The 23,866-nt window shown below is 60.2% G+C and overlaps 12 protein-coding genes across 12 annotated transcripts; 6 read left to right on the top strand and 6 right to left on the bottom strand.

The window, feature by feature from the left end:
• Positions 1-2,520: 2,520 nt before the first annotated feature.
• Positions 2,521-3,476, bottom strand: LOC134563289 (scale keratin-like). Its single transcript, XM_063421159.1, has 2 exons — positions 3,326-3,476; positions 2,521-2,934 (listed from the first exon to the last, which is right to left on the bottom strand). The coding sequence occupies exon 2, from the start codon at positions 2,911-2,913 to the stop codon at positions 2,521-2,523; it is 393 nt and encodes a 130-aa protein (XP_063277229.1). The 5' UTR covers positions 2,914-2,934; positions 3,326-3,476.
• An 856-nt stretch (positions 3,477-4,332) lies between these two features.
• Positions 4,333-4,744, top strand: LOC134563237 (scale keratin-like). The gene has a single exon (XM_063421086.1). The coding sequence runs from the start codon at positions 4,333-4,335 to the stop codon at positions 4,723-4,725; it is 393 nt and encodes a 130-aa protein (XP_063277156.1). The 3' UTR covers positions 4,726-4,744.
• Positions 4,745-6,129: 1,385 nt separating this feature from the next.
• On the bottom strand, positions 6,130-6,523 carry LOC134563288 (scale keratin-like). The gene has a single exon (XM_063421158.1). It carries the CDS (start codon positions 6,520-6,522, stop codon positions 6,130-6,132), a length of 393 nt encoding a protein of 130 aa, XP_063277228.1. The 5' UTR covers position 6,523.
• A 1,177-nt stretch (positions 6,524-7,700) lies between these two features.
• Positions 7,701-8,336, top strand: LOC134563291 (scale keratin-like). Its single transcript, XM_063421162.1, has 2 exons — positions 7,701-7,813; positions 7,920-8,336. The coding sequence occupies exon 2, from the start codon at positions 7,944-7,946 to the stop codon at positions 8,334-8,336; it is 393 nt and encodes a 130-aa protein (XP_063277232.1). The 5' UTR covers positions 7,701-7,813; positions 7,920-7,943.
• A 1,483-nt stretch (positions 8,337-9,819) lies between these two features.
• Positions 9,820-10,212, bottom strand: LOC134563235 (scale keratin-like). Its single transcript, XM_063421085.1, has one exon. It carries the CDS (start codon positions 10,210-10,212, stop codon positions 9,820-9,822), a length of 393 nt encoding a protein of 130 aa, XP_063277155.1.
• A 1,414-nt stretch (positions 10,213-11,626) lies between these two features.
• Positions 11,627-12,028, top strand: LOC134563293 (scale keratin-like). Its single transcript, XM_063421164.1, has one exon. The coding sequence runs from the start codon at positions 11,636-11,638 to the stop codon at positions 12,026-12,028; it is 393 nt and encodes a 130-aa protein (XP_063277234.1). The 5' UTR covers positions 11,627-11,635.
• Positions 12,029-13,529: 1,501 nt separating this feature from the next.
• LOC134563234 (scale keratin-like) lies at positions 13,530-13,922 on the bottom strand. The gene has a single exon (XM_063421084.1). It carries the CDS (start codon positions 13,920-13,922, stop codon positions 13,530-13,532), a length of 393 nt encoding a protein of 130 aa, XP_063277154.1.
• A 1,174-nt stretch (positions 13,923-15,096) lies between these two features.
• Positions 15,097-15,732, top strand: LOC134563297 (scale keratin-like). Its single transcript, XM_063421168.1, has 2 exons — positions 15,097-15,209; positions 15,316-15,732. The coding sequence occupies exon 2, from the start codon at positions 15,340-15,342 to the stop codon at positions 15,730-15,732; it is 393 nt and encodes a 130-aa protein (XP_063277238.1). The 5' UTR covers positions 15,097-15,209; positions 15,316-15,339.
• A 1,456-nt stretch (positions 15,733-17,188) lies between these two features.
• Positions 17,189-17,588, bottom strand: LOC134563300 (scale keratin-like). The gene has a single exon (XM_063421170.1). The coding sequence runs from the start codon at positions 17,579-17,581 to the stop codon at positions 17,189-17,191; it is 393 nt and encodes a 130-aa protein (XP_063277240.1). The 5' UTR covers positions 17,582-17,588.
• Positions 17,589-18,745: 1,157 nt separating this feature from the next.
• LOC134563299 (scale keratin-like) lies at positions 18,746-19,307 on the top strand. Its single transcript, XM_063421169.1, has 2 exons — positions 18,746-18,784; positions 18,891-19,307. The coding sequence occupies exon 2, from the start codon at positions 18,915-18,917 to the stop codon at positions 19,305-19,307; it is 393 nt and encodes a 130-aa protein (XP_063277239.1). The 5' UTR covers positions 18,746-18,784; positions 18,891-18,914.
• A 1,350-nt stretch (positions 19,308-20,657) lies between these two features.
• LOC134563233 (scale keratin-like) lies at positions 20,658-21,050 on the bottom strand. The gene has a single exon (XM_063421083.1). It carries the CDS (start codon positions 21,048-21,050, stop codon positions 20,658-20,660), a length of 393 nt encoding a protein of 130 aa, XP_063277153.1.
• An 834-nt stretch (positions 21,051-21,884) lies between these two features.
• On the top strand, positions 21,885-22,851 carry LOC134563286 (scale keratin-like). The gene is made up of 2 exons (XM_063421157.1): positions 21,885-22,045; positions 22,438-22,851. The coding sequence occupies exon 2, from the start codon at positions 22,459-22,461 to the stop codon at positions 22,849-22,851; it is 393 nt and encodes a 130-aa protein (XP_063277227.1). The 5' UTR covers positions 21,885-22,045; positions 22,438-22,458.
• The last annotated feature ends 1,015 nt before the right edge of the window (positions 22,852-23,866 follow it).

Here is a 23,866-nt window from a genome sequence, read left to right as displayed (position 1 = left end):
TGGCGCTGGAACAGGGAACAGTCACATCCCTGAGGCTGCAGGGTTAAAGGACAATCCTCTCTGGCACAGGGTGGGATTCTTGGGGTGCCTGTGCAGGGCCAGGAGCTGGATTCAATCCCTGTGTGGCCCTTCCAACCCGGGATATTCCAAGGTTCCTTTTTTTTAAGTGGTTAATTACATGCTGGAATTCTTTTTAATTTTAAATCTTCCAGGCGATGTTTTAGGAACCACCCGACTGCCTTCAAAGACAAAGCTAAAAAATACTGCCCGAAGTTCTGCCAAAGCTCGTTCTGAAAAGGAATGATAGGTGGAGGGTGAACAAAGGGCAATTTCTGAGATAGGTATCTGATGAGCAAAGATGAGGCACTACCTTCTCTTTTTCCATTAATCACTGCCATGATAAAGTTGCCTCAGGGAAGGTTTGCTGAACCTGTCAGCAGGTGAGGTAAAAACAACATGAACTGGTGCATTAGAGAGGATTTACCTCTTCCTCCACCAGGACTCTTTCAAAGAAAATGTCTTGATCGGTGTCAAGGAACAGCAAATCTTATTTTTGACAGGTAATTTCAATATTCTTCCTCCTATGGGAGTGGATCTGTCAGATGGTCGTAAGTTATAAATTGAAATGGAAATTAGTCCATGGTACCCGTGAATGCTGCTTTTATTTCCAGAAAACAAGACTTCATTTTTATGGGTAATCAAACATTATTTGAGAATATTTTGACTAAAAAAAAAAATCACAGAATTGTTTAGGATGGAAAACATCTTTGGGATCATCCAGTGTGCCTCATCCCCACCTGGTCACCCAGCCCAACATCCAGGAATTCCTTGGACATCTCAAGGGATGGGAATTCCAAACCTTCCTGAGCCCCTTCCAAGGCCTGGCTGCCCTTTCCAGGAGGGAATTCCCATGTCCAACCTGAACACCCCCTGCTCCATCTCCAAAATCTCCCCTGCCAGATTCTCATCTCTCTGCCTCCTTCATCCTCCCTGTCCCCTCTTTCCTGTCATCCAGGGCAGCTCCTGGGACAACTTTATAGAACACAGATGCCTTTCCCTCCTTTTCTCTTCCGGTCTTTGCTTCCAAGAGGTGCTGGGTGTAAATCGCGAGCCCAGCCGAACACCTGAGCTGCCAAATTTCCCCTGATGCTCTCAGCGAGGCAGTGCCAGGCAGGTACCGGCTTAATTAGGTGTTGTGTCAGACAAGTGCTCACCCCGAGATAACAGCTCTGGAGAGAGCCATTAACACCTAGGGAACAACGATTACACAGCTTTAATTCGGGCTGGATGCCTGCTCAGGGTGAGCTCACGTCTGATTGCAAAATCCAACAAAGGGCTGACCTTTCTCTCAGTGTCTGCCCGGGGTGGAGGGAGTTTACTCCGTTCCTTACTCAAGGATCCGTCCCGAAAAACCTCTAATTATTCATCCGCGTTTCCTGGCGTTGACACATCTTTGGGGAGCCCTGATAACAAAAAGCTGAGTGGCACCGAGCAGGCAGGAATCGGAGTTTCAGACTGGAAAAACGAGGCTGAACTGCTGGGAGCAGCAGGAACGGAGTGACCATCGTGGGATGGGGCAGAGCCGGGCGCCTGCTGACTATGGGGAAAGGAGGTGGTGCAAGGGCAAGGAAAATTTCCTGTCCCACCTTCCAGGAGACGCCTCGGAATCCAAGGAACCAGGAAAACACCTCCAACATCGTCTAGCCCAACCCAGGACCAATCCTCAGAGCACTGAGGGTCACATCCAGCTGAACCATCTGAGCCAAAGGTGGCTGAGTCCCCACACCTCTCACAGTGATGTAAGGACTCCTCACTGCCCCAACCCCAGGTTTTTCAAGCCCTAGATCCTTTAAATAATTTAATCATGGTGCAAAACAGAATAACAGATGGGGATGGTGCCACCAAGGAGGGACAAACAAAGGGTAAAGTTGGGGACCTCAGCTCCTGCTGTGACCATGAGTGTCCTGGTTGGGCCAGAGGTCCCTGTGCCCTTTACATCCTCTGGAGTGAATAAACTGAAAACATAAAACACCAGACAGACACGGTAATATCAGCAGAAGCTGTAAAATCAAGGGAAGGTGCACACCCAAATTCCCTTTCACTGTAAACACGTCCCTGCTTGTCAAACACACCGGGTGAATCCAGGAAAAATTAAAGGAATTAATCCTGAGTAAACCAAAGTACAGAATATGAAGAGATACAAACATGGCAGAAATCCCCTGATGGCTCAAAGGGGCAAAAAATTCATAATATGCCCTGGTGAAAAATGGAGGGATTAGAATGTACCCGCCAGCTGTGGATGGAAGAGAAGTCTGCAAAAAATACACAGAAAGAGGAATTGAATGCAGGAAAACTTTATTGTCCCAAGAAGGGCAGTGAAGGCTGTGAGAGGGAGGGTGGGCAGGCCCCAGGCAGGCCGGGTGTCAGGGGCTGCAGGAGGCCAGGGCAGCTTGTGCAGAGCTCAGCTTGTCCCTGCTGGGCTGAGGCGGGCGCGGGTGTTTGGGCTGGGCTGTGGTGGCTCTAGCAGGGCCCGCAGGTGTCCCAGAACTTCTTGCTGTAGCGGGGCAGGGCGCAAGGGCTGCAGGCGGGAGCAGCGTAGGCTCTGCCAAAGGTGCAGAGGCCCCCCGAGGCCTGGGTGGTGCCGGTGCCGTAGAGGCCGCCCAGCCCCAGGGAGCCGCCAAAGGCCGGTGCTCCGGAGGAGCCCACCACGGCCTGCTGGGGGAAGGAGCTGAGGATGGGCCCGGGGAAGGTGACCACCACGGGCGGCGGCTGGATCAAGGCCGAGGAGTCGGGGCACTGGCGGGCGCACAGCTCGTTGCAGCTCTCAGCGATAGGCTGGGGCACGGCCACGCTGGTCCTGGGGGGGCACAGGTCAGCGCTGCTCCTGGGGGGGCACAGGTCGTAGCAGGACATCTTGGCGTGAGGGAGATGAGGCTGAAAGGGAATTCAGAGAAACAGCGGTTAGAAGAGACACGGGGATCTCCCGATTCAGCAGTGCCCTGTTCCCACACCTGACAAGGACTCTGAGTAACCAAAGCCACACTGCCTTGCTCCCACTGCCCAGCACTGACCCTGAGCCCTGCAGCCCCCTCAGAGCCCTGATCCCCACACCAGAGACCTCACAAGCCCTGCCCCACTCCCGGTGCCCAGCCTGGCTCCGTCTCTCCCGGCCCAGCGGCTCCTTCCATGCTGATGGCCGGGAGGCTCAGCCAGGGCTGGCCCTGCCAGGCTGGTGCCAGCACAGCCGCTGCCACGGCACCTCTGGTGGCCAGGGAGGGCCCTGGGCAGCCCCTGGGCCAGCAGGCAGAGCCCCGCAGGCACCCACCTGGCCTTGGGCTGAGCAGAGCCAGGCGGCGGCAGTGGATGCAGGCCTGGCCCAGGACAGCGCTTTTATGGGTGGCCGCAGAGGCGGGGCAGGAGCTGCCCGTGCTGGGGGCACGTGTGCGGGGCCAGGGCCCGGCCTCAGCCCTGCTGCCACGGGGCTCTTCTGCTGACTCCTGCCTTTCCTGCCCAGCCCCAAGCTGCACCATCAGCCCCTGCAATTATCCCGCTGGCACCCGGCCACTGCCACCTCCTGGGCCACAGCAGCCCCAGGCAGCGCCTGTCCTGTGTCACCGCCTGTCCCTCATGGGCACAGGGCACAGCTGAGCCAAGGCCCAAGGAAAGGCAGCTCCTGTGGGGCCCTGCCTGCTCAGCACCGTGCAGCACTGCACAGTCCAGCAGGGCAGGGCTCCATCTGTCCCTGGGCACTGCCAGGGAGCTCTGTGACACAGGGGACAAAGAGCCCTGGAGCCAGGCCTGACATTCATGGGACAAGGATCAGAAACCCCCCAAAAGCACAACACAGTTTGGGGTTTTTCCTGGCCACAACCCCACAGAGCACTCAGCCGTGCCCTTGGTGTCCATTTCCTGGGTGCTGTCCCTGCTATCAGGTATGTGACGTGGCAGGAAGGACAAGACAGCTTGGGCAGCAGGAGGTGCTGGGCTGGCACCTGGATGATGCTGACTCAGGGAGGGGCAGGGGCTGCACAGCCCTGGTGTCAGCAGCAGCAGCAGCAGCAGCAGCAGCAGCAGCAGGGAGTGTCCTGTGTTCAGATTGGCCCGGCTGGAGCTGAGCAATGCTGGGGCTGCTATAAAAGGCCAGCCCGGGCCAGACCCAGCCAAGCACTGCCCTGGCCACCTTCTCCTCCTCAGGGACAAGGGTAAGTGTGCCAGCGCTTGTGCTGGCGGCTCCTGCTGCAGCCACGGCCCCTGTGGCTGGGGCACTGCCCTGTGCTGCTGTGCTGCCACGGCTGCCCTCTCTTGCAGAGCACCCTCGCATCCCAGGCCAAGATGTCCTGCTACGACCTGTGCCCCCCCAGGAGCAGCGCTGACCTGTGCCCCCCCAGGACCAGCGTGGCCGTGCCCCAGCCTATCGCTGAGAGCTGCAACGAGCTGTGCGCCCGCCAGTGCCCCGACTCCTCGGCCTTGATCCAGCCGCCGCCCGTGGTGGTCACCTTCCCCGGGCCCATCCTCAGCTCCTTCCCCCAGCAGGCCGTGGTGGGCTCCTCCGGAGCACCGGCCTTTGGCGGCTCCCTGGGGCTGGGCGGCCTCTACGGCACCGGCGCCACCCAGGCCTCGGGGGGCCTCTGCACCTTTGGCAGAGCCTACGCTGCTCCCGCCTGCAGCCCTTGCGCCCTGCCCCGCTACAGCAAGAAGTTCTGGGACACCTGCGGGCCCTGCTAGACCCTCCACAATGAGCCCACCAATGACATGGCACCTTCAGAGGTCCAGCCAGTGCCTCGTGTGTCTGTGTCCAATCTGTTCTTTGCTGTGTTTAAAATAAACAATCCTGCATCCAACTCCTGCCTCTCTGCTGTTCTGTTCAGGGGATAGGGCAGAGTTTCTTTGGCCTGCCCATGGGCACTGGGAACCCGGTCGGGGCAGTTTCTCAGCCCCATCTTTGCCAGGCAGAGCTGCTTCTGAGCACATCCCCCTGCCTTTGCTGCTCTCAGCACACATGGGCATTCAGGGGAGCTCCAAGGAATCTTTCTGAAGACAGGCAGCTCCCATTTGCAGGAGTTGAAGCCCAACGAACTTTCCAGATCTCCAGCCAATCTGTGAAAGAGTGGCATTTTCCTGTGGTTCTGGGACCCATGCAGGCGCAAGGACTGCCAGGGCTCTGGATCTTTTGTGCTCCAGGGCTCTGGTGAAGGTCTGGCATCTGATATGAACCAGGAGGTCTTCCCCATCCTTATGCCCTGTACTTGAATTTTCCTTGTCATCACTTCCGTGTGTTTGTCTTGATCTTTATGTTTTTCTTTGCCTTTGCCATTGCCTTTGCCTTTGCCTTTGCCTTTGCCTTTGCCTTTGCCTTTGCCTTTGCCTTTGCCTTTGCCTTTGCCTTTGCCTTTGCCTTTGCCTTTGCCTTTGCCTTTGCCTTTGCCTTTGCCTTTGCCTTTGCCTTTGCCTTTGCTTTTTTCCTTGTCTTGGTCTTGGTAATTTTCTCTTTGTCTATGTCTTTCTGTGATTGTCTTTTTTTGTTCTTCATTGTTTTTGACTTTCACACTCCCTTTCTCTTTCATTTCACTTGCTGTTTCTCATCTTGCTCCTTCTATTTTCCCCTCTTCTTGTTTTCCACGTACTCTTCCTTCTCCTCTGCCTTCTCCTCCAATTACCCCTCCATCTTCAACACATCCCTCTGAGATGGCTACCCATTTCACTCTCCTTTAATTAAAACTTTCCCATTACTCTCCTTCTTCTTCTTCTATTTCATCTTTATTGCAGTTTTCTTCTCCACCTTAACATCCGCAGTCCCCTGTACCTCTTCTCTTTTACATTCCCCTTCCACTTACATTTTCCTACTCCCAATTTGGCACGCCAGAACCAATATTTCACCTCCCACTCTTGGAACTCCCCCATCCCTGGGGTATCCAGGACTTGGGAAAAGGAGGCAAAGAGACAGAAATTGGATGCAAGAAAACTTTATTGTGCCCCGAGGGGCAGCAGAGGTTGTGAGAGGAAGGGTGGGCAGGCCCCAGGCAGGCCGGGTGTCAGGGGCTGCAGGAGGCCAGGGCAGCTTGTGCAGAGCTCAGCTTGTCCCTGCTGGGCTGAGGCGGGCGCGGGTGTTTGGGCTGGGCTGTGGTGGCTCTAGCAGGGCCCGCAGGTGTCCCAGAGCTTCTTGCTGTAGCGGGGCAGGGCGCAAGGGCTGCAGGCGGGAGCAGCGTAGGCTCTGCCAAAGGTGCAGAGGCCCCCCGAGGCCTGGGTGGCGCCGGTGCCGTAGAGGCCGCCCAGCCCCAGGGAGCCGCCAAAGGCCGGTGCTCCGGAGGAGCCCACCACGGCCTGCTGGGGGAAGGAGGTGAGGATGGGCCCGGGGAAGGTGACCACCACGGGCGGCGGCTGGATCAAGGCCGAGGAGTCGGGGCACTGGCGGGCGCACAGCTCGTTGCAGCTCTCAGCGATGGGCTGGGGCACGGCCACGCTGGTCCTGGGGGGGCACAGGTCAGCGCTGCTCCTGGGGGGGCACAGGTCGTAGCAGGACATCTTGGCGTGAGGGAGATGAGGCTGAAAGGGAATTCAGAGAAACAGCGGTTAGAAGAGACACGGGGATCTCCCGATTCAGCAGCGCCCTGTTCCCAGACCTGACAAGGACTCTGAGTGACCAAAGCCACACTGCCTTGCCCACACTGCCCAGCACTGATCCTGTGCCCTGCAGCCCCCTCAGAGCCCTGATCCCCACACCAGAGACCTCACAAGCCCTGCCCCACTCCCTGTGCCCAGCCTGGCTCCGTCTCTCCCGGCCCAGCGGCTCCTTCCTTGCTGATGGCCAGGAGGTTTAGCCGGGGCTGGCACTGCCAGGCTGGTGCCAGCACAGCCGCTGCCCCGGCAGCTCTGGTGGCCAGGGAGGGCCCTGGGCAGCCCCTGGGCCAGCAGGCAGAGCCCCGCAGGCACCCACCTGGCCTTGGGCTGAGCAGAGCCAGGCGGCGGCAGTGGATGCAGGCCTGGCTCAGGACAGCGCTTTTATGGGTGGCCGCAGAGGCGGGGCAGGAGCTGCCCGTGCTGGGGGCACGTGTGCGGGGCCAGGGCCCGGCCTCAGCCCTGCTGCCACGGGGCTCTTCTGCTGACTCCTGCCTTTCCTGCCCAGCCCCAAGCTGCACCATCAGCCCCTGCAATTATCCCGCTGGCACCCGGCCACTGCCACCTCCTGGGCCACAGCAGCCCCAGGCAGCGCCTGCCCTGTGTCACCGCCTGTCCCTCATGGGCACAGGGCACAGCTGAGCCAAGGCCCAAGGAAAGACAGCTCCTGTGGGGCCCTGCCTGCTCAGCACCGTGCAGCACTGCACAGTCCAGCAGGGCAGGGTTCCATCTGCCCCCGGGCACTGCCAGGGAGCTCTGTGACACAGGGGACAAAGAGCCCTGGAGCCAGGCCTGACATTCATGGGACAAGGTTTAGAAACCCCCAAAAGGCACAACACAGTTCAGGGTTCCTCCAGCCCTGGCCAAAGACCCACACAACATTCAGCTGTGCCCTTGGAGCCAAATTCCTGTGTGGCATCCCTGCTATCAGGTATGTGACGTGGCAGGAAGGACAAGATGGCTTGGGCAGCAGGAGGTGCTGGCCTGTCACCTGGGGGATGCTGACTCAGGGAGGGGCAGGGGCTGCACAGCCCTGGTGTCAGCAGCAGCAGCAGCAGCAGCAGCAGCAGCAGGGAGTGTCCCGTGTGCAGATTGGCCCGGCTGGAGCTGAGCAATGCTGGGGCTGCTATAAAAGGCCAGCCCGGGCCAGACCCAGCCAAGCACTGCCCTGGCCACCTTCTCCTCCTCAGGGACAAGGGTAAGTGTGCCAGCGCTTGTGCTGGCGGCTCCTGCTGCAGCTGCGGCCCCTGTGGCTGGGGCTGTGCCCTGTGCTGCTGTGCTGCCACGGCTGCCCTCTCTTGCAGAGCACCCTCGCATCCCAGGCCAAGATGTCCTGCTACGACCTGTGCCCCCCCAGGAGCAGCGCTGACCTGTGCCCCCCCAGGACCAGCGTGGCCGTGCCCCAGCCCATCGCTGAGAGCTGCAACGAGCTGTGCGCCCGCCAGTGCCCCGACTCCTCGGCCTTGATCCAGCCGCCGCCTGTGGTGGTCACCTTCCCCGGGCCCATCCTCAGCTCCTTCCCCCAGCAGGCCGTGGTGGGCTCCTCCGGAGCACCGGCCTTTGGCGGCTCCCTGGGGCTGGGCGGCCTCTACGGCACCGGCGCCACCCAGGCCTCGGGGGGCCTCTGCACCTTTGGCAGAGCCTACGCTGCTCCCCCCTGCAGCCCTTGCGCCCTGCCCCGCTACAGCAAGAAGTTCTGGGACACCTGCGGGCCCTGCTAGACCCACCACCAACAGCCCCCCAGCCCCATGGTACCCTCCGCCTCATTTCTTCTCTCCCTTATCCTCCCCTTCCCATCTCCCAAAGCCGCCTCTCCCTCTCCTTGCTCCTGCTCACATTCCTGATTCCTCCATTGTCCCACCAGGCTCTCGCTGCTCTGATCACCAGCTCGCCCTTTGGACCAGCCTGAAGGAGCAGCTCTGGGGAAGCCTGCACAGAGATCCAGCCTGTGCCTCGTGTGTCTGTGTCCTGTCTGTTCTTTGCTGTGTTTAAAATAAAACAATCCTGCATCCAACTCCTGCCTCTCTGGTGTTCCTGTCAGGGTTCAGGGGAGAGGGCAGAGATTCCTTGGCCTGCCCATGGGCACACAGAGCCCAGCCGGGGCAGTGTCTCAGCCCCATCTTTGTCAGGCAGAGCTGGCTCTGGGCAGATCCCTCAGCCCTTGCTGCTCTCAGTGCACATGGGCATTCAGTGGAACTCCAAGAATGTTTCTGAATGTAGGCAGTTCCCCTTTGCAGGACTTGAAGCCCCAGGAACTTTCCAGATCTCCAGCCAATCTGTGAAAGAGTGGCATTTTCCTGCAGGACTGTGGCCATGCAGGGGCACAGACTGCCAGGGCTCCATCAACCTCGTTGTGCCTCCACGGCTCTGGTGAAGGACTGGAAACTGATATGAAATAAGGGGACTTCCCAATCCTTATGCCCTTATGCCCTTTCAATTTCCTTGTCATCACTTCCTTGACTTTGTCTTGATTTTTGTCTTCATCTTTGTCTTGACCTTTCTCTTTGCCTTTGCCTTTGTCTTCTTCCTTTTCTTGGTCTTGGTCATTTTGTGTTTGTCTGTGACTTTTTGTGATTGTCTTTCTGTGTTCTACATTGTGTGTGACTTTCACATTCCCTTTCTCTTTCATTTCACTTGCTGTTTCTCAGCTTGCTCCTCAGATTTTCCCCTCTTCTTGTTTTCCAGGTACTCCTCCTTCTGCTGCTCCTTCTCCTCCTCCTTGTCCTCTAGCTTCTCCTCCACCTTCAACATGTCCCTCTGAGATGGCTGCCCATTTTACCTTCTCCTTAAGTATGACTTTTCAACCATTCTCCTTCTTCTTCTTCTATTTCAGCTTTGTTCCAAGTTTCTTCTCCACCCTTCACACCCACAGACCTTGTAGCTCTTCTGTTTTACATTCCCCTTCCACTTCCATTTCCTACTCCCACTTAGGCAGCGCAAAACCAACATTTCCTCCCCCACATTTGGAAATTCAGAACCTGGGGTATCCATGACTTGGGAAAAGGAAGCACAGAGACAGAAATTGGATGCAAGAAAATTTTATTGTCCCAAGAAGGGCAGCAGAGGTTGTGAAGGGGAGGGTGGGCAGGCCCCAGGCAGGCCGGGTGTCAGGGGCTGCAGGAGGCCAGGGCAGCTTGTGCAGAGCTCAGCTTGTCCCTGCTGGGCTGAGGCAGGCGCGGGTGTTTGGGCTGGGCTGTGGTGGCTCTAGCAGGGCCCGCAGGTGTCCCAGAACTTCTTGCTGTAGCGGGGCAGGGCGCAAGGGCTGCAGGCGGGAGCAGCGTAAGCTCTGCCAAAGGTGCAGAGGCCCCCCGAGGCCTGGGTGGCGCCGGTGCCGTAGAGGCCGCCCAGCCCCAGGGAGCCGCCAAAGGCCGGTGCTCCGGAGGAGCCCACCACGGCCTGCTGGGGGAAGGAGGTGAGGATGGGCCCGGGGAAGGTGACCACCACGGGCGGCGGCTGGATCAAGGCCGAGGAGTCGGGGCACTGGCGGGCGCACAGCTCGTTGCAGCTCTCAGCGATGGGCTGGGGCACGGCCACGCTGGTCCTGGGGGGGCACAGGTCAGCGCTGCTCCTGGGGGGGCACAGGTCGTAGCAGGACATCTTGGCGTGAGGGAGAGGAGGCTGAAAGGCAATTCAGAGAAACAGCGGTTAGAAGAGACACGGGGATCTCCCGATTCAGCAATGCCCTGTTCCCACACCTGACACAGACCCTGACTGGCCAAAGCCACACTGCCTTGCCCACACTGCCCAGCACTGACCCTGTGCCCTGCAGCCCCCTCAGAGCCCTGATCCCCACACCAGAGACCTCACAAGCCCTGCCCCACTCCCTGTGCCCAGCCTGGCTCCGTCTCTCCCGGCCCAGCAGCTCCTTCCTTGCTGATGGCCGGGAGGCTCAGCCGGGGCTGGCCCTGCCAGGCTGGTGCCAGCACAGCCGCTGCCACGGCAGCTCTGGTGGCCAGGGAGGGCCCTGGGCAGCCCCTGGGCCAGCAGGCAGAGCCCCGCAGGCACCCACCTGGCCTTGGGCTGAGCAGAGCCAGGCGGCGGCAGTGGATGCAGGCCTGGCCCAGGACAGCGCTTTTATGGGTGGCCGCAGAGGCGGGGCAGGAGCTGCCCGTGCTGGGGGCACGTGTGCGGGGCCAGGGCCCGGCCTCAGCCCTGCTGCCACGGGGCTCTTCTGCTGACTCCTGCCTTTCCTGCCCAGCCCCAAGCTGCACCATCAGCCCCTGCAATTATCCCGCTGGCACCCGGCCACTGCCACCTCCTGGGCCACAGCAGCCCCAGGCAGCGCCTGCCCTGTGTCACCGCCTGTCCCTCATGGGCACAGGGCACAGCTGAGCCAAGGCCCAAGGAAAGGCAGCTCCTGTGGGGCCCTGCCTGCTCAGCACCGTGCAGCCCTGCACAGTCCAGCAGGGCAGGACTCCATCTGCCCCTGGGCACTGCCAGGGAGTTCTGTGACACAGGGGACAAAGAGCCCTGGTGCCAGGCCTGACATCCATGGGACCAGGGTCATAAACCCCCAAAAGGCACAACACAGTTCAGGTTTCTTCCAGCCCTGGCCAGAGTCCTTCCAAGCCCTCACATGTGACCCAAATTCCTGTGTGGCATCCCTGCTATCAGGTATGTGACGTGGCAGGAAGGACAAGATGGCTTGGGCAGCAGGAGGTGCTGGGCTGGCACCTGGGGGATGCTGACTCAGGGAGGGGCAGGGGCTGCACAGCCCTGGTGTCAGCAGCAGCAGCAGCAGCAGCAGCAGCAGCAGCAGCAGCAGGGAGTGTCCCGTGTGCAGATTGGCCCGGCTGGAGCTGAGCAATGCTGGGGCTGCTATAAAAGGCCAGCCCAGGCCAGACCCAGCCAAGCACTGCCCTGGCCACCTTCTCCTCCTCAGGGACAAGGGTAAGTGTGCCAGCGCTTGTGCTGGCGGCTCCGGCTGCAGCTGCAGCCCCTGTGGCTGGGGCACTGCCCTGTGCTGCTGTGCTGCCACGGCTGCCCTCTCTTGCAGAGCACCCTCGCATCCCAGGCCAAGATGTCCTGCTACGACCTGTGCCCCCCCAGGAGCAGCGCTGACCTGTGCCCCCCCAGGACCAGCGTGGCCGTGCCCCAGCCCATCGCTGAGAGCTGCAACGAGCTGTGCGCCCGCCAGTGCCCCGACTCCTCGGCCTTGATCCAGCCGCCGCCCGTGGTGGTCACCTTCCCCGGGCCCATCCTCACCTCCTTCCCCCAGCAGGCCGTGGTGGGCTCCTCCGGAGCACCGGCCTTTGGCGGCTCCCTGGGGCTGGGCGGCCTCTACGGCACCGGCGCCACCCAGGCCTCGGGGGGCCTCTGCACCTTTGGCAGAGCCTACGCTGCTCCCGCCTGCAGCCCTTGCGCCCTGCCCCGCTACAGCAAGAAGTTCTGGGACACCTGCGGGCCCTGCTAGAGCCACCACCAACAGCCCGCCAGCCCCATGGCAACCTAAGCCTCCTTCCTCCTCTCCCTTATCCTCTCCTGCCCATCTTCCAAGTCACCGCTCCCTCTCCTTGCTCCTTCCTGTGCTCACATTCCCGACTTCTCCAGGGTCCCAACAGCCCCTCACTGCTCTGATCACCAGCCCGCACCTGGGACCAGCCTGAAGGAGCAGCTCTGGGGAAGCCTGCACAGAGATCCAGTCCGTGCCTCGTGTGTCTGTGTCCTGTCTGTTCTTTGCTGTGTTTAAAATAAAACAATCCTGCATCCAACTCCTGCCTCTCTGGTGTTCCTGTCAGGGTTCAGGGTTGAGGGCAGAGCTTCCTTGGCCTGCCCATGGGCACACAGAGCCCAGCCAGGGCAGTGTCTCAGCCCCACCTTTGCCAGGCAGAGCTGGCTCTGGGCAGATCCCTCAGCCCTTGCTGCTCTCAGTGCACATGGGCATGCAGAGGAGCCCCAAGAATATTTCTGAAGGCAGGCATCTCTTGTTTGCAGAACTTGAAGCCCAAGGGAACTTTCCAGACCTCCAGCCAATCTGTGAAAGAGTGGCTTTTTTCTACGAGACTGTGGCCATGCAGGGGCACAGACTGCCAGGGCTCCATCAACCCCTTTGTGCCTCCACTGCTCTGGTGAAGACTGGAAACTGATATGAAATAATGGGACTTCCCAATCCTTATGCCCTTTATGACCTTTAAATTTCTTTGTCATCACTTCCTTGACTTTGTCTTCATCTTTGTCTTCATCTTTGTCTTCATCTTTGTCTTGATCTTTCTTTTTGCCTTTACCTTTGCCATTTTCCTTGTCTTGGTCTTGGCCATTTTGTGTTTGTCTGTGTCTTTTTGTGATTGTCTTTCTGTGTTCTACATTGTGTGTGACTTTCACATTCCCTTTCTCTTTCATTTCACTTGCTGTTTCTCAGCTTGCTCCTCAGATTTTCCCCTCTTCTTGTTTTCCAGGTACTCCTCCTTCTCCTGCTCCTTCTCCTCCTCCTTGTCCTCCAGCTTCTCCTCCACCTTCAACACGTCCCTCTGAGATGGCTGCCCATTTTACCTCCCCCTTAACTGAACCTTTCCCATCATTCTCCTTCTTCTTCTTCAATTTCAGCTTTGTTCCAATTTTCTTCTCCACCTTAACACCCATTGTTCCTGTACGTCTTCTATTTTACATTCCCCTTCCACTTCCATTTCCTACTCCCACTTAGGCAGCGCAAAACCAACATTTCCTCCCCCACATTTGAAAATTCCCCATCCTGGGGTATCCATGACTTGGGAAAAGGAGGCAAAGAGACAGAAATTGGATGCAAGAAAACTTTATTGTGCCCCGAGGGGCAGCAGAAGCTGTAAGAGGAAGGGTGGGCAGGCCCCAGGCAGGCCGGGTGTCAGGGGCTGCAGGAGGCCAGGGCAGCTTGTGCAGAGCTCAGCTTGTCCCTGCTGGGCTGAGGCGGGCGCGGGTGTTTGGGCTGGGCTGTGGTGGCTCTAGCAGGACCCGCAGGTGTCCCAGAACTTCTTGCTGTAGCGGGGCAGGGCGCAAGGGCTGCAGGCGGGAGCAGCGTAGGCTCTGCCAAAGGTGCAGAGGCCCCCCGAGGCCTGGGTGGCGCCGGTGCCGTAGAGGCCGCCCAGCCCCAGGGAGCCGCCAAAGGCCGGTGCTCCGGAGGAGCCCACCACGGCCTGCTGGGGGAAGGAGCTGAGGATGGGCCCGGGGAAGGTGACCACCACGGGCGGCGGCTGGATCAAGGCCGAGGAGTCGGGGCACTGGCGGGCGCACAGCTCGTTGCAGCTCTCAGCGATGGGCTGGGGCACGGCCACGCTGGTCCTGGGGGGGCACAGGTCAGCGCTGCTCCTGGGGGGGCACAGGTCGTAGCAGGACATCTTGGCGTGAGGGAGATGAGGCTGAAAGGGAATTCAGAGAAACAGCGGTTAGAAGAGGCACGGGGATCTCCCGATTCAGCAGTGCCCTGTTCCCACACCTGACAAGGACTCTGAGAGCCCAAAGCCACACTGCCTTGCCCACACTGCCCAGCACTGACCCTGAGCCCTGCAGCCCCCTCAGAGCCCTGATCCCCACACCAGAGACCTCACAAGCCCTGCCCCACTCCCTGTGCCCAGCCTGGCTCCGTCTCTCCCGGCCCAGCAGCTCCTTCCTTGCTGATGGCCGGGAGGCTCAGCCGGGGCTGGCCCTGCCAGGCTGGTGCCAGCACAGCCGCTGCCACGGCAGCTCTGGTGGCCAGGGAGGGCCCTGGGCAGCCCCTGGGCCAGCAGGCAGAGCCCCGCAGGCACCCACCTGGCCTTGGGCTGAGCAGAGCCAGGCGGCGGCAGTGGATGCAGGCCTGGGCCAGGACAGCGCTTTTATGGGTGGCCGCAGAGGCGGGGCAGGAGCTGCCCGTGCTGGGGGCACGTGTGCGGGGCCAGGGCCCGGCCTCAGCCCTGCTGCCACGGGGCTCTTCTGCTGACTCCTGCCTTTCCTGCCCAGCCCCAAGCTGCACCATCAGCCCCTGCAATTATCCCGCTGGCACCCGGCCACTGCCACCTCCTGGGCCACAGCAGCCCCAGGCAGCGCCTGCCCTGTGTCACCGCCTGTCCCTCATGGGCACAGGGCACAGCTGAGACAAGGCCCAAGGAAAGGCAGCTCCTGTGGGGCCCTGCCTGCTCAGCACCGTGCAGCACTGCACAGTCTAGCAGGGCAGGGCTCCATCTGCTCCCGGGCACTGCCAGGGAGTTCTGTGACACAAGGGACAAAGAGCTCTCGAGCCAGGCCTGACATCCATGGGACAAGGGTCAGAAACCCCCAAAAGGCACAACACAGTTCAGGGTTCCTCCAGCCCTGGCCAGAGTCCTTCCAAGCCCTCACATGTGACCCACATTCCTGGGTGCTGTCCCTGCTATCAGGTATGTGACGTGGCAGGAAGGACAAGATGGCTTGGGCAGCAGGAGGTGCTGGGCTGGCACCTGGGGGATGCTGACTCAGGGAGGGGCAGGGGCTGCACAGCCCTGGTGTCAGCAGCAGCAGCAGCAGCAGCAGCAGCAGCAGCAGGGAGTGTCCCGTGTGCAGATTGGCCCGGCTGGAGCTGAGCAATGCTGGGGCTGCTATAAAAGGCCAGCCCGGGCCAGACCCAGCCAAGCACTGTCCTGGCCACCTTCTCCTCCTCAGGGACAAGGGTAAGTGTGCCAGCGCTTGTGCTGGCGGCTCCTGCTGCAGCCGCGGCCGCTGTGGCTGGGGCTGTGCCCTGTGCTGCTGTGCTGCCACGGCTGCCCTCTCTTGCAGAGCACCCTCGCATCCCAGGCCAAGATGTCCTGCTACGACCTGTGCCCCCCCAGGAGCAGCGCTGACCTGTGCCCCCCCAGGACCAGCGTGGCCGTGCCCCAGCCCATCGCTGAGAGCTGCAACGAGCTGTGCGCCCGCCAGTGCCCCGACTCCTCGGCCTTGATCCAGCCGCCGCCCGTGGTGGTCACCTTCCCCGGGCCCATCCTCACCTCCTTCCCCCAGCAGGCCGTGGTGGGCTCCTCCGGAGCACCGGCCTTTGGCGGCTCCCTGGGGCTGGGCGGCCTCTACGGCACCGGCGCCACCCAGGCCTCGGGGGGCCTCTGCACCTTTGGCAGAGCCTACGCTGCTCCCGCCTGCAGCCCTTGCGCCCTGCCCCGCTACAGCAAGAAGTTCTGGGACACCTGCGGGCCCTGCTAGAGCCACCACCATCAGCCCTCCGGCCCCATGGCTCCCTAAGCCTCATTCCTCCTCTCCCTTATCCTCCCCTTCCCTTCTCCTAAAGTCACTTCTCCCCCTCTTTACTCCTGCCTGTGCCCACTTTCCCCACTCTTCCATGGTCCAACTGGGCAATCCCTGCTCTGGTCAAAAACCAGGGCCTGGGACAAACCTGAAGGAGCAGCTCTGGGGAAGCCTGCACAGAGATCCAGCCTGTGCCTCGTGTGTCTGTGTCCAGTCTATTCATTGCTGTGCTTAAAATAAAACAATCCTGCATCCAACTCCTGCCTCTCTGGTGTTCCGTTCAGGGTTCAGGGGAGAGGGCAGAGATTCCTTGGCCTGCCCATGGGCACACAGAGCCCAGCCAGGACAGTGTCTCAGCCCCATCTTTGCCAATCAGAGCTGGCTCTGGGCAGGTCCCTCTAGCGCAGGTTGCTCTCAGTGCACAGAGGCCCACAGGGGATTTCCAAGAATATTTCTTGGAGATCTTGAAGCCAAGGGAACTTTCCAGACCTCCAGCCAATCTGAAAAAATGGCATTTTCCTGTGGGTAGGGGACCCATGCAGGCGCAAGGACTGCCAGGGCTCTGGATCTTTTGTGCTCCAGGGCTCTGGTGAAGGTCTGGCATCTGATATGAAGCAGGAGGTCTTCCCCATCCTTATGCCCTGTACTTGAATTTTCCTTGTCATCACTTCCGTGTGTTTGTCTTGATCTTTATGTTTTTCTTTGCCTTTGCCATTGCCTATGCCTTTGCCTTTGCCTTTGCCTTTTTCCTTGTCTTGGTCTTGGTCATTTTCTCTTTGTCTATGTCCTTCTGTGATTGTCTTTTTTTGTTCTTCATTGTTTTTGACTTTCACACTCCCTTTCTCTTTCATTTCACTTGCTGTTTCTCATCTTGCTCCTTCTATTTTCCCTCTTCTTGTTTTCCACGTACTCTTCCTTCTCCTCTGCCTTCTCCTCCAATTACCCCTCCATCTTCAACACATCCCTCTGAGATGGCTACCCATTTCACCCTCCTTTAATTAAAACTTCCCCATTACTCTCCTTCTTCTTCTTCTATTTCAGCTTTATTGCAGTTTTCTTCTCCACCTTAACATCCGCAGTCCCCTGTACCTCTTCTCTTTTACATTCCCCTTCCACTTACATTTTCCTACTCCCAATTTGGCACGCCAGAACCAACATTTCATCTCCCACTCTTGGAACTCCCCCATCCCTGGGGTATTCATGGCTTGGGAAAACGAGGCAAAGAGACAGAAATTGGATGCAAGAAAACTTTATTGTGCCCCGAGGGGCAGCAGAGGTTGTGAGAGGAAGGGTGGGCAGGCCCCAGGCAGGCCGGGTGTCAGGGGCTGCAGGAGGCCAGGGCAGCTTGTGCAGAGCTCAGCTTGTCCCTGCTGGGCTGAGGCGGGCGTGGGTGTTTGGGCTGGGCTGGGTGGCTCTAGCAGGGCCCGCAGGTGTCCCAGAGCTTCTTGCTGTAGCGGGGCAGGGCGCAAGGGCTGCAGGCGGGAGCAGCGTAGGCTCTGCCAAAGGTGCAGAGGCCCCCCGAGGCCTGGGTGGCGCCGGTGCCGTAGAGGCCGCCCAGCCCCAGGGAGCCGCCAAAGGCCGGTGCTCCGGAGGAGCCCACCACGGCCTGCTGGGGGAAGGAGGTGAGGATGGGCCCGGGGAAGGTGACCACCACGGGCGGCGGCTGGATCAAGGCCGAGGAGTCGGGGCACTGGCGGGCGCACAGCTCGTTGCAGCTCTCAGCGATGGGCTGGGGCACGGCCACGCTGGTCCTGGGGGGGCACAGGTCAGCGCTGCTCCTGGGGGGGCACAGGTCGTAGCAGGACATCTTGGCGTGAGGGAGATGAGGCTGAAAGGGAATTCAGAGAAACAGCGGTTAGAAGAGACACGGGGATCTCCCAATTCAGCAATGCCCTGTTCCCACACCTGACAAGGACTCTGAGTTGCCAAAGCCACACTGCCTTGCCCACACTGCCCAGCACTGACCCTGTGCCCTGCAGCCCCCTCAGAGCCCTGATCCCCACACCAGAGACCTCACAAGCCCTGCCCCACTCCCTGTGCCCAGCCTGGCTCCGTCTCTCCCGGCCCAGCGGCTCCTTCCTTGCTGATGGCCGGGAGGCTCAGCCAGGGCTGGCCCTGCCAGGCTGGTGCCAGCACAGCCGCTGCCACGGCAGCTCTGGTGGCCAGGGAGGGCTCTGGGCAGCCCCTGGGCCAGCAGGCAGAGCCCCGCAGGCACCCACCTGGCCTTGGGCTGAGCAGAGCCAGGCAGCGGCAGTGGATGCAGGCCTGGCCCAGGACAGCGCTTTTATGGGTGGCCGCAGAGGCGGGGCAGGAGCTGCCCGTGCTGGGGGCACGTGTGCGGGGCCAGGGCCCGGCCTCAGCCCTGCTGCCACGGGGCTCTTCTGCTGACTCCTGCCTTTCCTGCCCAGCCCCAAGCTGCACCATCAGCCCCTGCAATTATCCCGCTGGCACCCGGCCACTGCCACCTCCTGCGCCACAGCAGCCCCGGGCAGCGCCTGCCCTGTGTCACCGCCTGCAGCACTGCACAGTCCAGAAGGGCAGGGCTCCATCTCCCCCCGGGCACTGCCAGGGATCTCTGTGACACAGGGGACAAAGAGCCCTGGTGCCAGGCCTGACATCCATGGGACAAGGATCAGAAACCCCCAAAAGGCAGAACACAGTTCAGGGTTCCACCAGCCCTGGCCAAAGACCCACACAACATCAGCTGTGCCCTTGGAGCCAAATTCCTGTGTGGCATCCCTGCTATCAGGTATGTGACGTGGCAGGAAGGACAAGACGGCTTGGGCAGCAGGAGGTGCTGGGCTGGCACCTGGGGGATGCTGACTCAGGGAGGGGCAGGGGCTGCACAGCCCTGGTGTCAGCAGCAGCAGCAGCAGCAGCAGCAGGGAGTGTCCCGTGTGCAGATTGGCCCGGCTGGAGCTGAGCAATGCTGGGGCTGCTATAAAAGGCCAGCCCGGGCCAGACCCAGCCAAGCACTGCCCTGGCCACCTTCTCCTCCTCAGGGACAAGGGTAAGTGTGCCAGCGCTTGTGCTGGCGGCTCCTGCTTCAGCCGCGGCCCCTGTGGCTGGGGCTCTGCCCTGTGCTGCTGTGCTGCCACGGCTGCCCTCTCTTGCAGAGCACCCTCGCATCCCAGGCCAAGATGTCCTGCTACGACCTGTGCCCCCCCAGGAGCAGCGCTGACCTGTGCCCCCCCAGGACCAGCGTGGCCGTGCCCCAGCCCATCGCTGAGAGCTGCAACGAGCTGTGCGCCCGCCAGTGCCCCGACTCCTCGGCCTTGATCCAGCCGCCGCCCGTGGTGGTCACCTTCCCCGGGCCCATCCTCACCTCCTTCCCCCAGCAGGCCGTGGTGGGCTCCTCCGGAGCACCGGCCTTTGGCGGCTCCCTGGGGCTGGGCGGCCTCTACGGCACCAGCGCCACCCAGGCCTCGGGGGGCCTCTGCACCTTTGGCAGAGCCTACGCTGCTCCCACCTGCAGCCCTTGCGCCCTGCCCCGCTACAGCAAGAAGTTCTGGGACACCTGCGGGCCCTGCTAGAGCCACCACAGCCCAGCCCAAACACCCGCGCCCGCCTCAGCCCAGCAGGGACAAGCTGAGCTCTGCACAAGCTGCCCTGGCCTCCTGCAGCCCCTGACACCCGGCCTGCCTGGGGCCTGCCCACCCTTCCTCTCACAACCTCTGCTTCCCCTCGGAGCACAATAAAGTTTTCTTGCATCCAATTTCTGTCTCTTTGCCTCGTTTTCCCAAGCCATGAATACCCCAGGGATGGGGGAGTTTCTAGAGTGGTAGGGGAAATGTTGGTTCTGGCGTGCCAAATTGGGAGTAGGAAAATGTAAATGGAAGGGGAATGTAAAAGAGAAGAGGTACAGGGGACTGCGGATGTGGAGAAGAAAACTGCAATAAAGCTGAAATAGAAGAAGAAGAAGGAGAGTAATGGGAAAGTTTTAATTAAAGGAGGGTGAAATGGGTAGCCATCTCAGAGGGATGTGTTGAAGATGGAGGGGTAATTGGAGGAGAAGGCAGAGGAGAAGGAAGAGTACGTGGAAAACAAGAAGAGGGGAAAATAGAAGGAGCAAGATGAGAAACAGCAAGAGAAATGAAAGAGAAAGGGAGTGGGAAAGTCAAAAACAATGAAGAAAAAAAAAAGACAATCACAGAAAGACATAGACAAAGAGAAAATTACCAAGACCAAGACAAGGAAAAAGGCAAAGTCAAAGGCAAAGGCAAAGGCAAAGGCAAAGGCAAAGGCAAAGGCAAAGGCAAAGGCAAAGGCAAAGGCAAAGGCAAAGGCAAAGGCAAAGGCAAAGGCAAAGAAAAACATAAAGATCAAGACAAACACACGGAAGTGATGACAAGGAAAATTCAAGTACAGGGCATAAGGATGGGGAAGACCTCCTGGTTCATATCAGATGCCAGACCTTCACCAGAGCCCTGGAGCACAAAAGATCCAGAGCCCTGGCAGTCCTTGCGCCTGCATGGGTCCCAGACCCACAGGAAAATGCCACTCTTTCACAGATTGGCTGGAGATCTGGAAAGTTTGTTGGGCTTCAACTCCTGCAAATGGGAGCTGCCTGTCTTCAGAAAGATTCCTTGGAGCTCCCCTGAATGCCCATGTGTGCTGAGAGCAGCAAAGGCAGGGGGATGTGCTCAGAGGCAGCTCTGCCTGGCAAAGATGGGGCTGACACAATGCCCCGACCGGGTTCCCAGTGCCCATGGGCAGGCCAAAGAAACTCTGCCCTATCCCCTGAAGAGAACACCAGAGAGGCAGGAGTTGGATGCAGGATTGTTTATTTTAAACACAGCAAAGAACAGATTGGACACAGACACACGAGGCACTGGCTGGACCTCTGAAGGTGCCATGTCATTGGTGGGCTCATTGTGGAGGGTCTAGCAGGGCCCGCAGGTGTCCCAGAGCTTCTTGCTGTAGCGGGGCAGGGTGCAAGGGCTGCAGGCGGGAGCAGCGTAGGCTCTGCCAAAGGTGCAGAGGCCCCCCGAGGCCTGGGTGGCGCCGGTGCCGTAGAGGCCGCCCAGCCCCAGGGAGCCGCCAAAGGCCGGTGCTCCGGAGGAGCCCACCACGGCCTGCTGGGGGAAGGAGCTGAGGATGGGCCCGGGGAAGGTGACCACCACGGGCGGCGGCTGGATCAAGGCTGAGGAGTCGGGGCACTGGCGGGCGCATAGCTCGTTGCAGCTCTCAGCGATGGGCTGGGGCACGGCCACGCTGGTCCTGGGGGGGCACAGGTCAGTGCTGCTCCTGGGGGGGCACAGGTCGTAGCAGGACATCTTGGCCTGGGATGCGAGGGTGCTCTGCAAGAGAGGGCAGCCGTGGCAGCACAGCAGCACAGGGCACAGCCCCAGCCACAGGGTCTGTGGCTGCAGCAGGAGCCGCCAGCACAAGCGCTGGCACACTTACCCTTGTCCCTGAGGAGGAGAAGGTGGCCAGGACAGTGCTTGGCTGGGTCTGGCCAGGGCTGGCCTTTTATAGCAGCCCCAGCATTGCTCAGCTCCAGCCGGGCCAATCTGCACACGGGACACTCCCTGCTGCTGCTGCTGCTGCTGCTGCTGACACCAGGGCTGTGCAGCCCCTGCCCCTCCCTGAGTCAGCATCCCCCAGGTGCCAGCCCAGCACCTCCTGCTGCCCAAGCCATCTTGTCCTTCCTGCCACGTCACATACCTGATAGCAGGGATGCCACCCAGGAATTTGGGTCACATGTGAGGGCTTGGAGGGACTCTGGCCAGGACTGGAAGAACCCAGAACTGTGTTGTGCCTTTTGGGGGTTTCTAACCCTTGTCCCATGAATGTCAGGCTGGCACACGGGCTCTTTGTCCCCTGTGTCACAGAGATCCCTGGCAGTGCCCAGGGGCAGATGGAGCCCTGCCCTGCTGGACTGTGCAGGGCTGCACGGTGCTGAGCAGGCAGAGCCCCACAGGAGCTGCCTTTCCTTGGGCCTTGTCTCAGCTGTGCCCTGTGCCCATGAGGGACAGGCGGTGACACAGGGCAGGCGCTGCCTGGGGCTGCTGTGGCCCAGGAGGTGGCAGTGGCCGGGTGCCAGCGGGATAATTGCAGGGGCTGATGGTGCAGCTTGGGGCTGGGCAGGAAAGGCAGGAGTCAGCAGAAGAGCCCCGTGGCAGCAGGGCTGAGGCCGGGCCCTGGCCCCGCACACGTGCCCCCAGCACGGGCAGCTCCTGCCCCGCCTCTGCGGCCACCCATAAAAGCGCTGTCCTGGGCCAGGCCTGCATCCACTGCCGCCGCCTGGCTCTGCTCAGCCCAAGGCCAGGTGGGTGCCTGCGGGGCTCTGCCTGCTGGCCCAGGGGCTGCCCAGGGCCCTCCCTGGCCACCAGAGCTGCCGTGGCAGCGGCTGTGCTGGCACCAGCCTGGCAGGGCCAGCCCCGGCCTGAGGCTCCGGGCCCTCAGCAAGGAAGGAGCCGCTGGGCCGGGAGAGACGGAGCCAGGCTGGGCACAGGGAGTGGGGCAGGGCTTGTGAGGTCTCTGGTGTGGGGATCATGGCTCTGAGGGGGCTGCAGAGCTCAGGGTCAGTGCTGGGCAGTGTGGGCAAGGCAGTGTGGCTTTGGCCACTCAGAGTCCTTGTCAGGTGTGGGAACAGGGCACTGCTGAATCGGGAGATCCCCGTGTCTCTTCTAACCGCTGTTTCTCTGAATTCCCTTTCAGCCTCATCTCCCTCACGCCAAGATGTCCTGCTACGACCTGTGCCCCCCCAGGAGCAGCGCTGACCTGTGCCCCCCCAGGACCAGCGTGGCCGTGCCCCAGCCCATCGCTGAGAGCTGCAACGAGCTGTGCGCCCGCCAGTGCCCCGACTCCTCGGCCTTGATCCAGCCGCCGCCCGTGGTGGTCACCTTCCCCGGGCCCATCCTCACCTCCTTCCCCCAGCAGGCCGTGGTGGGCTCCTCCGGAGCACCGGCCTTTGGCGGCTCCCTGGGGCTGGGCGGCCTCTACGGCACCGGCGCCACCCAGGCCTCGGGGGGCCTCTGCACCTTTGGCAGAGCCTACGCTGCTCCCGCCTGCAGCCCTTGCGCCCTGCCCCGCTACAGCAAGAAGCTCTGGGACACCTGCGGGCCCTGCTAGAGCCACCACAGCCCAGCCCAAACACCCGCGCCTGCCTCAGCCCAGCAGGGACAAGCTGAGCTCTGCACAAGCTGCCCTGGCCTCCTGCAGCCCCTGACACCCGGCCTGCCTGGGGCCTGCCCACCCTCCCTCTCACAGTTTCTGCTGCCCCTCGGGGCACAATAAAGTTTTCTTGCATCCAATTTCTGTCTTTTTGCCTCCTTTTCCCAAACCATGAATACCCCAGGGATGGGGGGAGTTCCAAGAGTGGGAGGGGAAATTTTGGTTCTGGGGAGCCCAATTGGGAGTAGAAAATGGAAGTGGAAGGGGATGGCAAAATAGAAGAGGGACGGATAAGTGGATGTTAAGGTAGAGAAGAAAATGGAAACAAAGCTGAAAGAGAATTAGAGGAAGAATGATGGGAAAGGTTCAGTTAAGGAGCAGTAAAATGGAAAGAAGATGCAGAAGGAGATTTAGAAGGAGGTGGAGAAGGAGAAGAGTAAGGAAAATTAGAAGAGGGGAAAATATAAGGAGCAAGATGAGAAACAGTAAGTGAAATTCAAGTCAAAGGCAAAGTCAAACACCATGATGAACACAAAATGACAATCACAAAAAGACCAAGACAAAGAGATAAAGATAAGACAAAGACACAGAAGAGATGACAAGGAAATTAAAAGCACGAGGCATTAGGACTGGGAAGCCCCTTGTTTGAGATCTATCCCAAGTCCTTCACCAGAGCCGTGGAGGCACAAAGGGGTTCTTGGAGCCCTGGCAGTCTGTGCCCCTGCATGGCCACTGTCCTGCAGGAAAATGCCACTCTTTGAGAGATTGACTGGAGGTCTGGAAAGTTCCCTTGGCTTCAAGTCCTGCAAATGGGAACTGCCTACATTCAGAAACATTCTTGGAGCTCCCCTGAATGCCCATGTGCAATGAGAGCAGCAAGGGCTGACGGATGTGCCCAGAGCCAGCTCTGCCTGGCAAAGGTGGGGCTGACACAATGCCCCGGCTGGGCTCTGTGTGCCCATGGGCAGGCCAA

Source organism: Prinia subflava, chromosome 35 (assembly GCF_021018805.1).
Source record: "Prinia subflava isolate CZ2003 ecotype Zambia chromosome 35, Cam_Psub_1.2, whole genome shotgun sequence".
Taxonomy (NCBI): domain Eukaryota; kingdom Metazoa; phylum Chordata; class Aves; order Passeriformes; family Cisticolidae; genus Prinia; species Prinia subflava.
The sequence above is the reverse complement of the archived record's forward strand: the minus strand, read 5'-3'. Positions and strand labels throughout refer to the sequence as shown.

What these genes read in the sequence shown, in the direction of transcription:
- LOC134563289 (XM_063421159.1), bottom strand. Translation starts at nt 2,913, where the DNA reads ATGTCCTGCTACGACCTGTGCCCCCCCAGGAGCAGCGCTGACCTGTGC.
- LOC134563237 (XM_063421086.1), top strand. Translation starts at nt 4,333, where the DNA reads ATGTCCTGCTACGACCTGTGCCCCCCCAGGAGCAGCGCTGACCTGTGC.
- LOC134563288 (XM_063421158.1), bottom strand. Translation starts at nt 6,522, where the DNA reads ATGTCCTGCTACGACCTGTGCCCCCCCAGGAGCAGCGCTGACCTGTGC.
- LOC134563291 (XM_063421162.1), top strand. Translation starts at nt 7,944, where the DNA reads ATGTCCTGCTACGACCTGTGCCCCCCCAGGAGCAGCGCTGACCTGTGC.
- LOC134563235 (XM_063421085.1), bottom strand. Translation starts at nt 10,212, where the DNA reads ATGTCCTGCTACGACCTGTGCCCCCCCAGGAGCAGCGCTGACCTGTGC.
- LOC134563293 (XM_063421164.1), top strand. Translation starts at nt 11,636, where the DNA reads ATGTCCTGCTACGACCTGTGCCCCCCCAGGAGCAGCGCTGACCTGTGC.
- LOC134563234 (XM_063421084.1), bottom strand. Translation starts at nt 13,922, where the DNA reads ATGTCCTGCTACGACCTGTGCCCCCCCAGGAGCAGCGCTGACCTGTGC.
- LOC134563297 (XM_063421168.1), top strand. Translation starts at nt 15,340, where the DNA reads ATGTCCTGCTACGACCTGTGCCCCCCCAGGAGCAGCGCTGACCTGTGC.
- LOC134563300 (XM_063421170.1), bottom strand. Translation starts at nt 17,581, where the DNA reads ATGTCCTGCTACGACCTGTGCCCCCCCAGGAGCAGCGCTGACCTGTGC.
- LOC134563299 (XM_063421169.1), top strand. Translation starts at nt 18,915, where the DNA reads ATGTCCTGCTACGACCTGTGCCCCCCCAGGAGCAGCGCTGACCTGTGC.
- LOC134563233 (XM_063421083.1), bottom strand. Translation starts at nt 21,050, where the DNA reads ATGTCCTGCTACGACCTGTGCCCCCCCAGGAGCAGCACTGACCTGTGC.
- LOC134563286 (XM_063421157.1), top strand. Translation starts at nt 22,459, where the DNA reads ATGTCCTGCTACGACCTGTGCCCCCCCAGGAGCAGCGCTGACCTGTGC.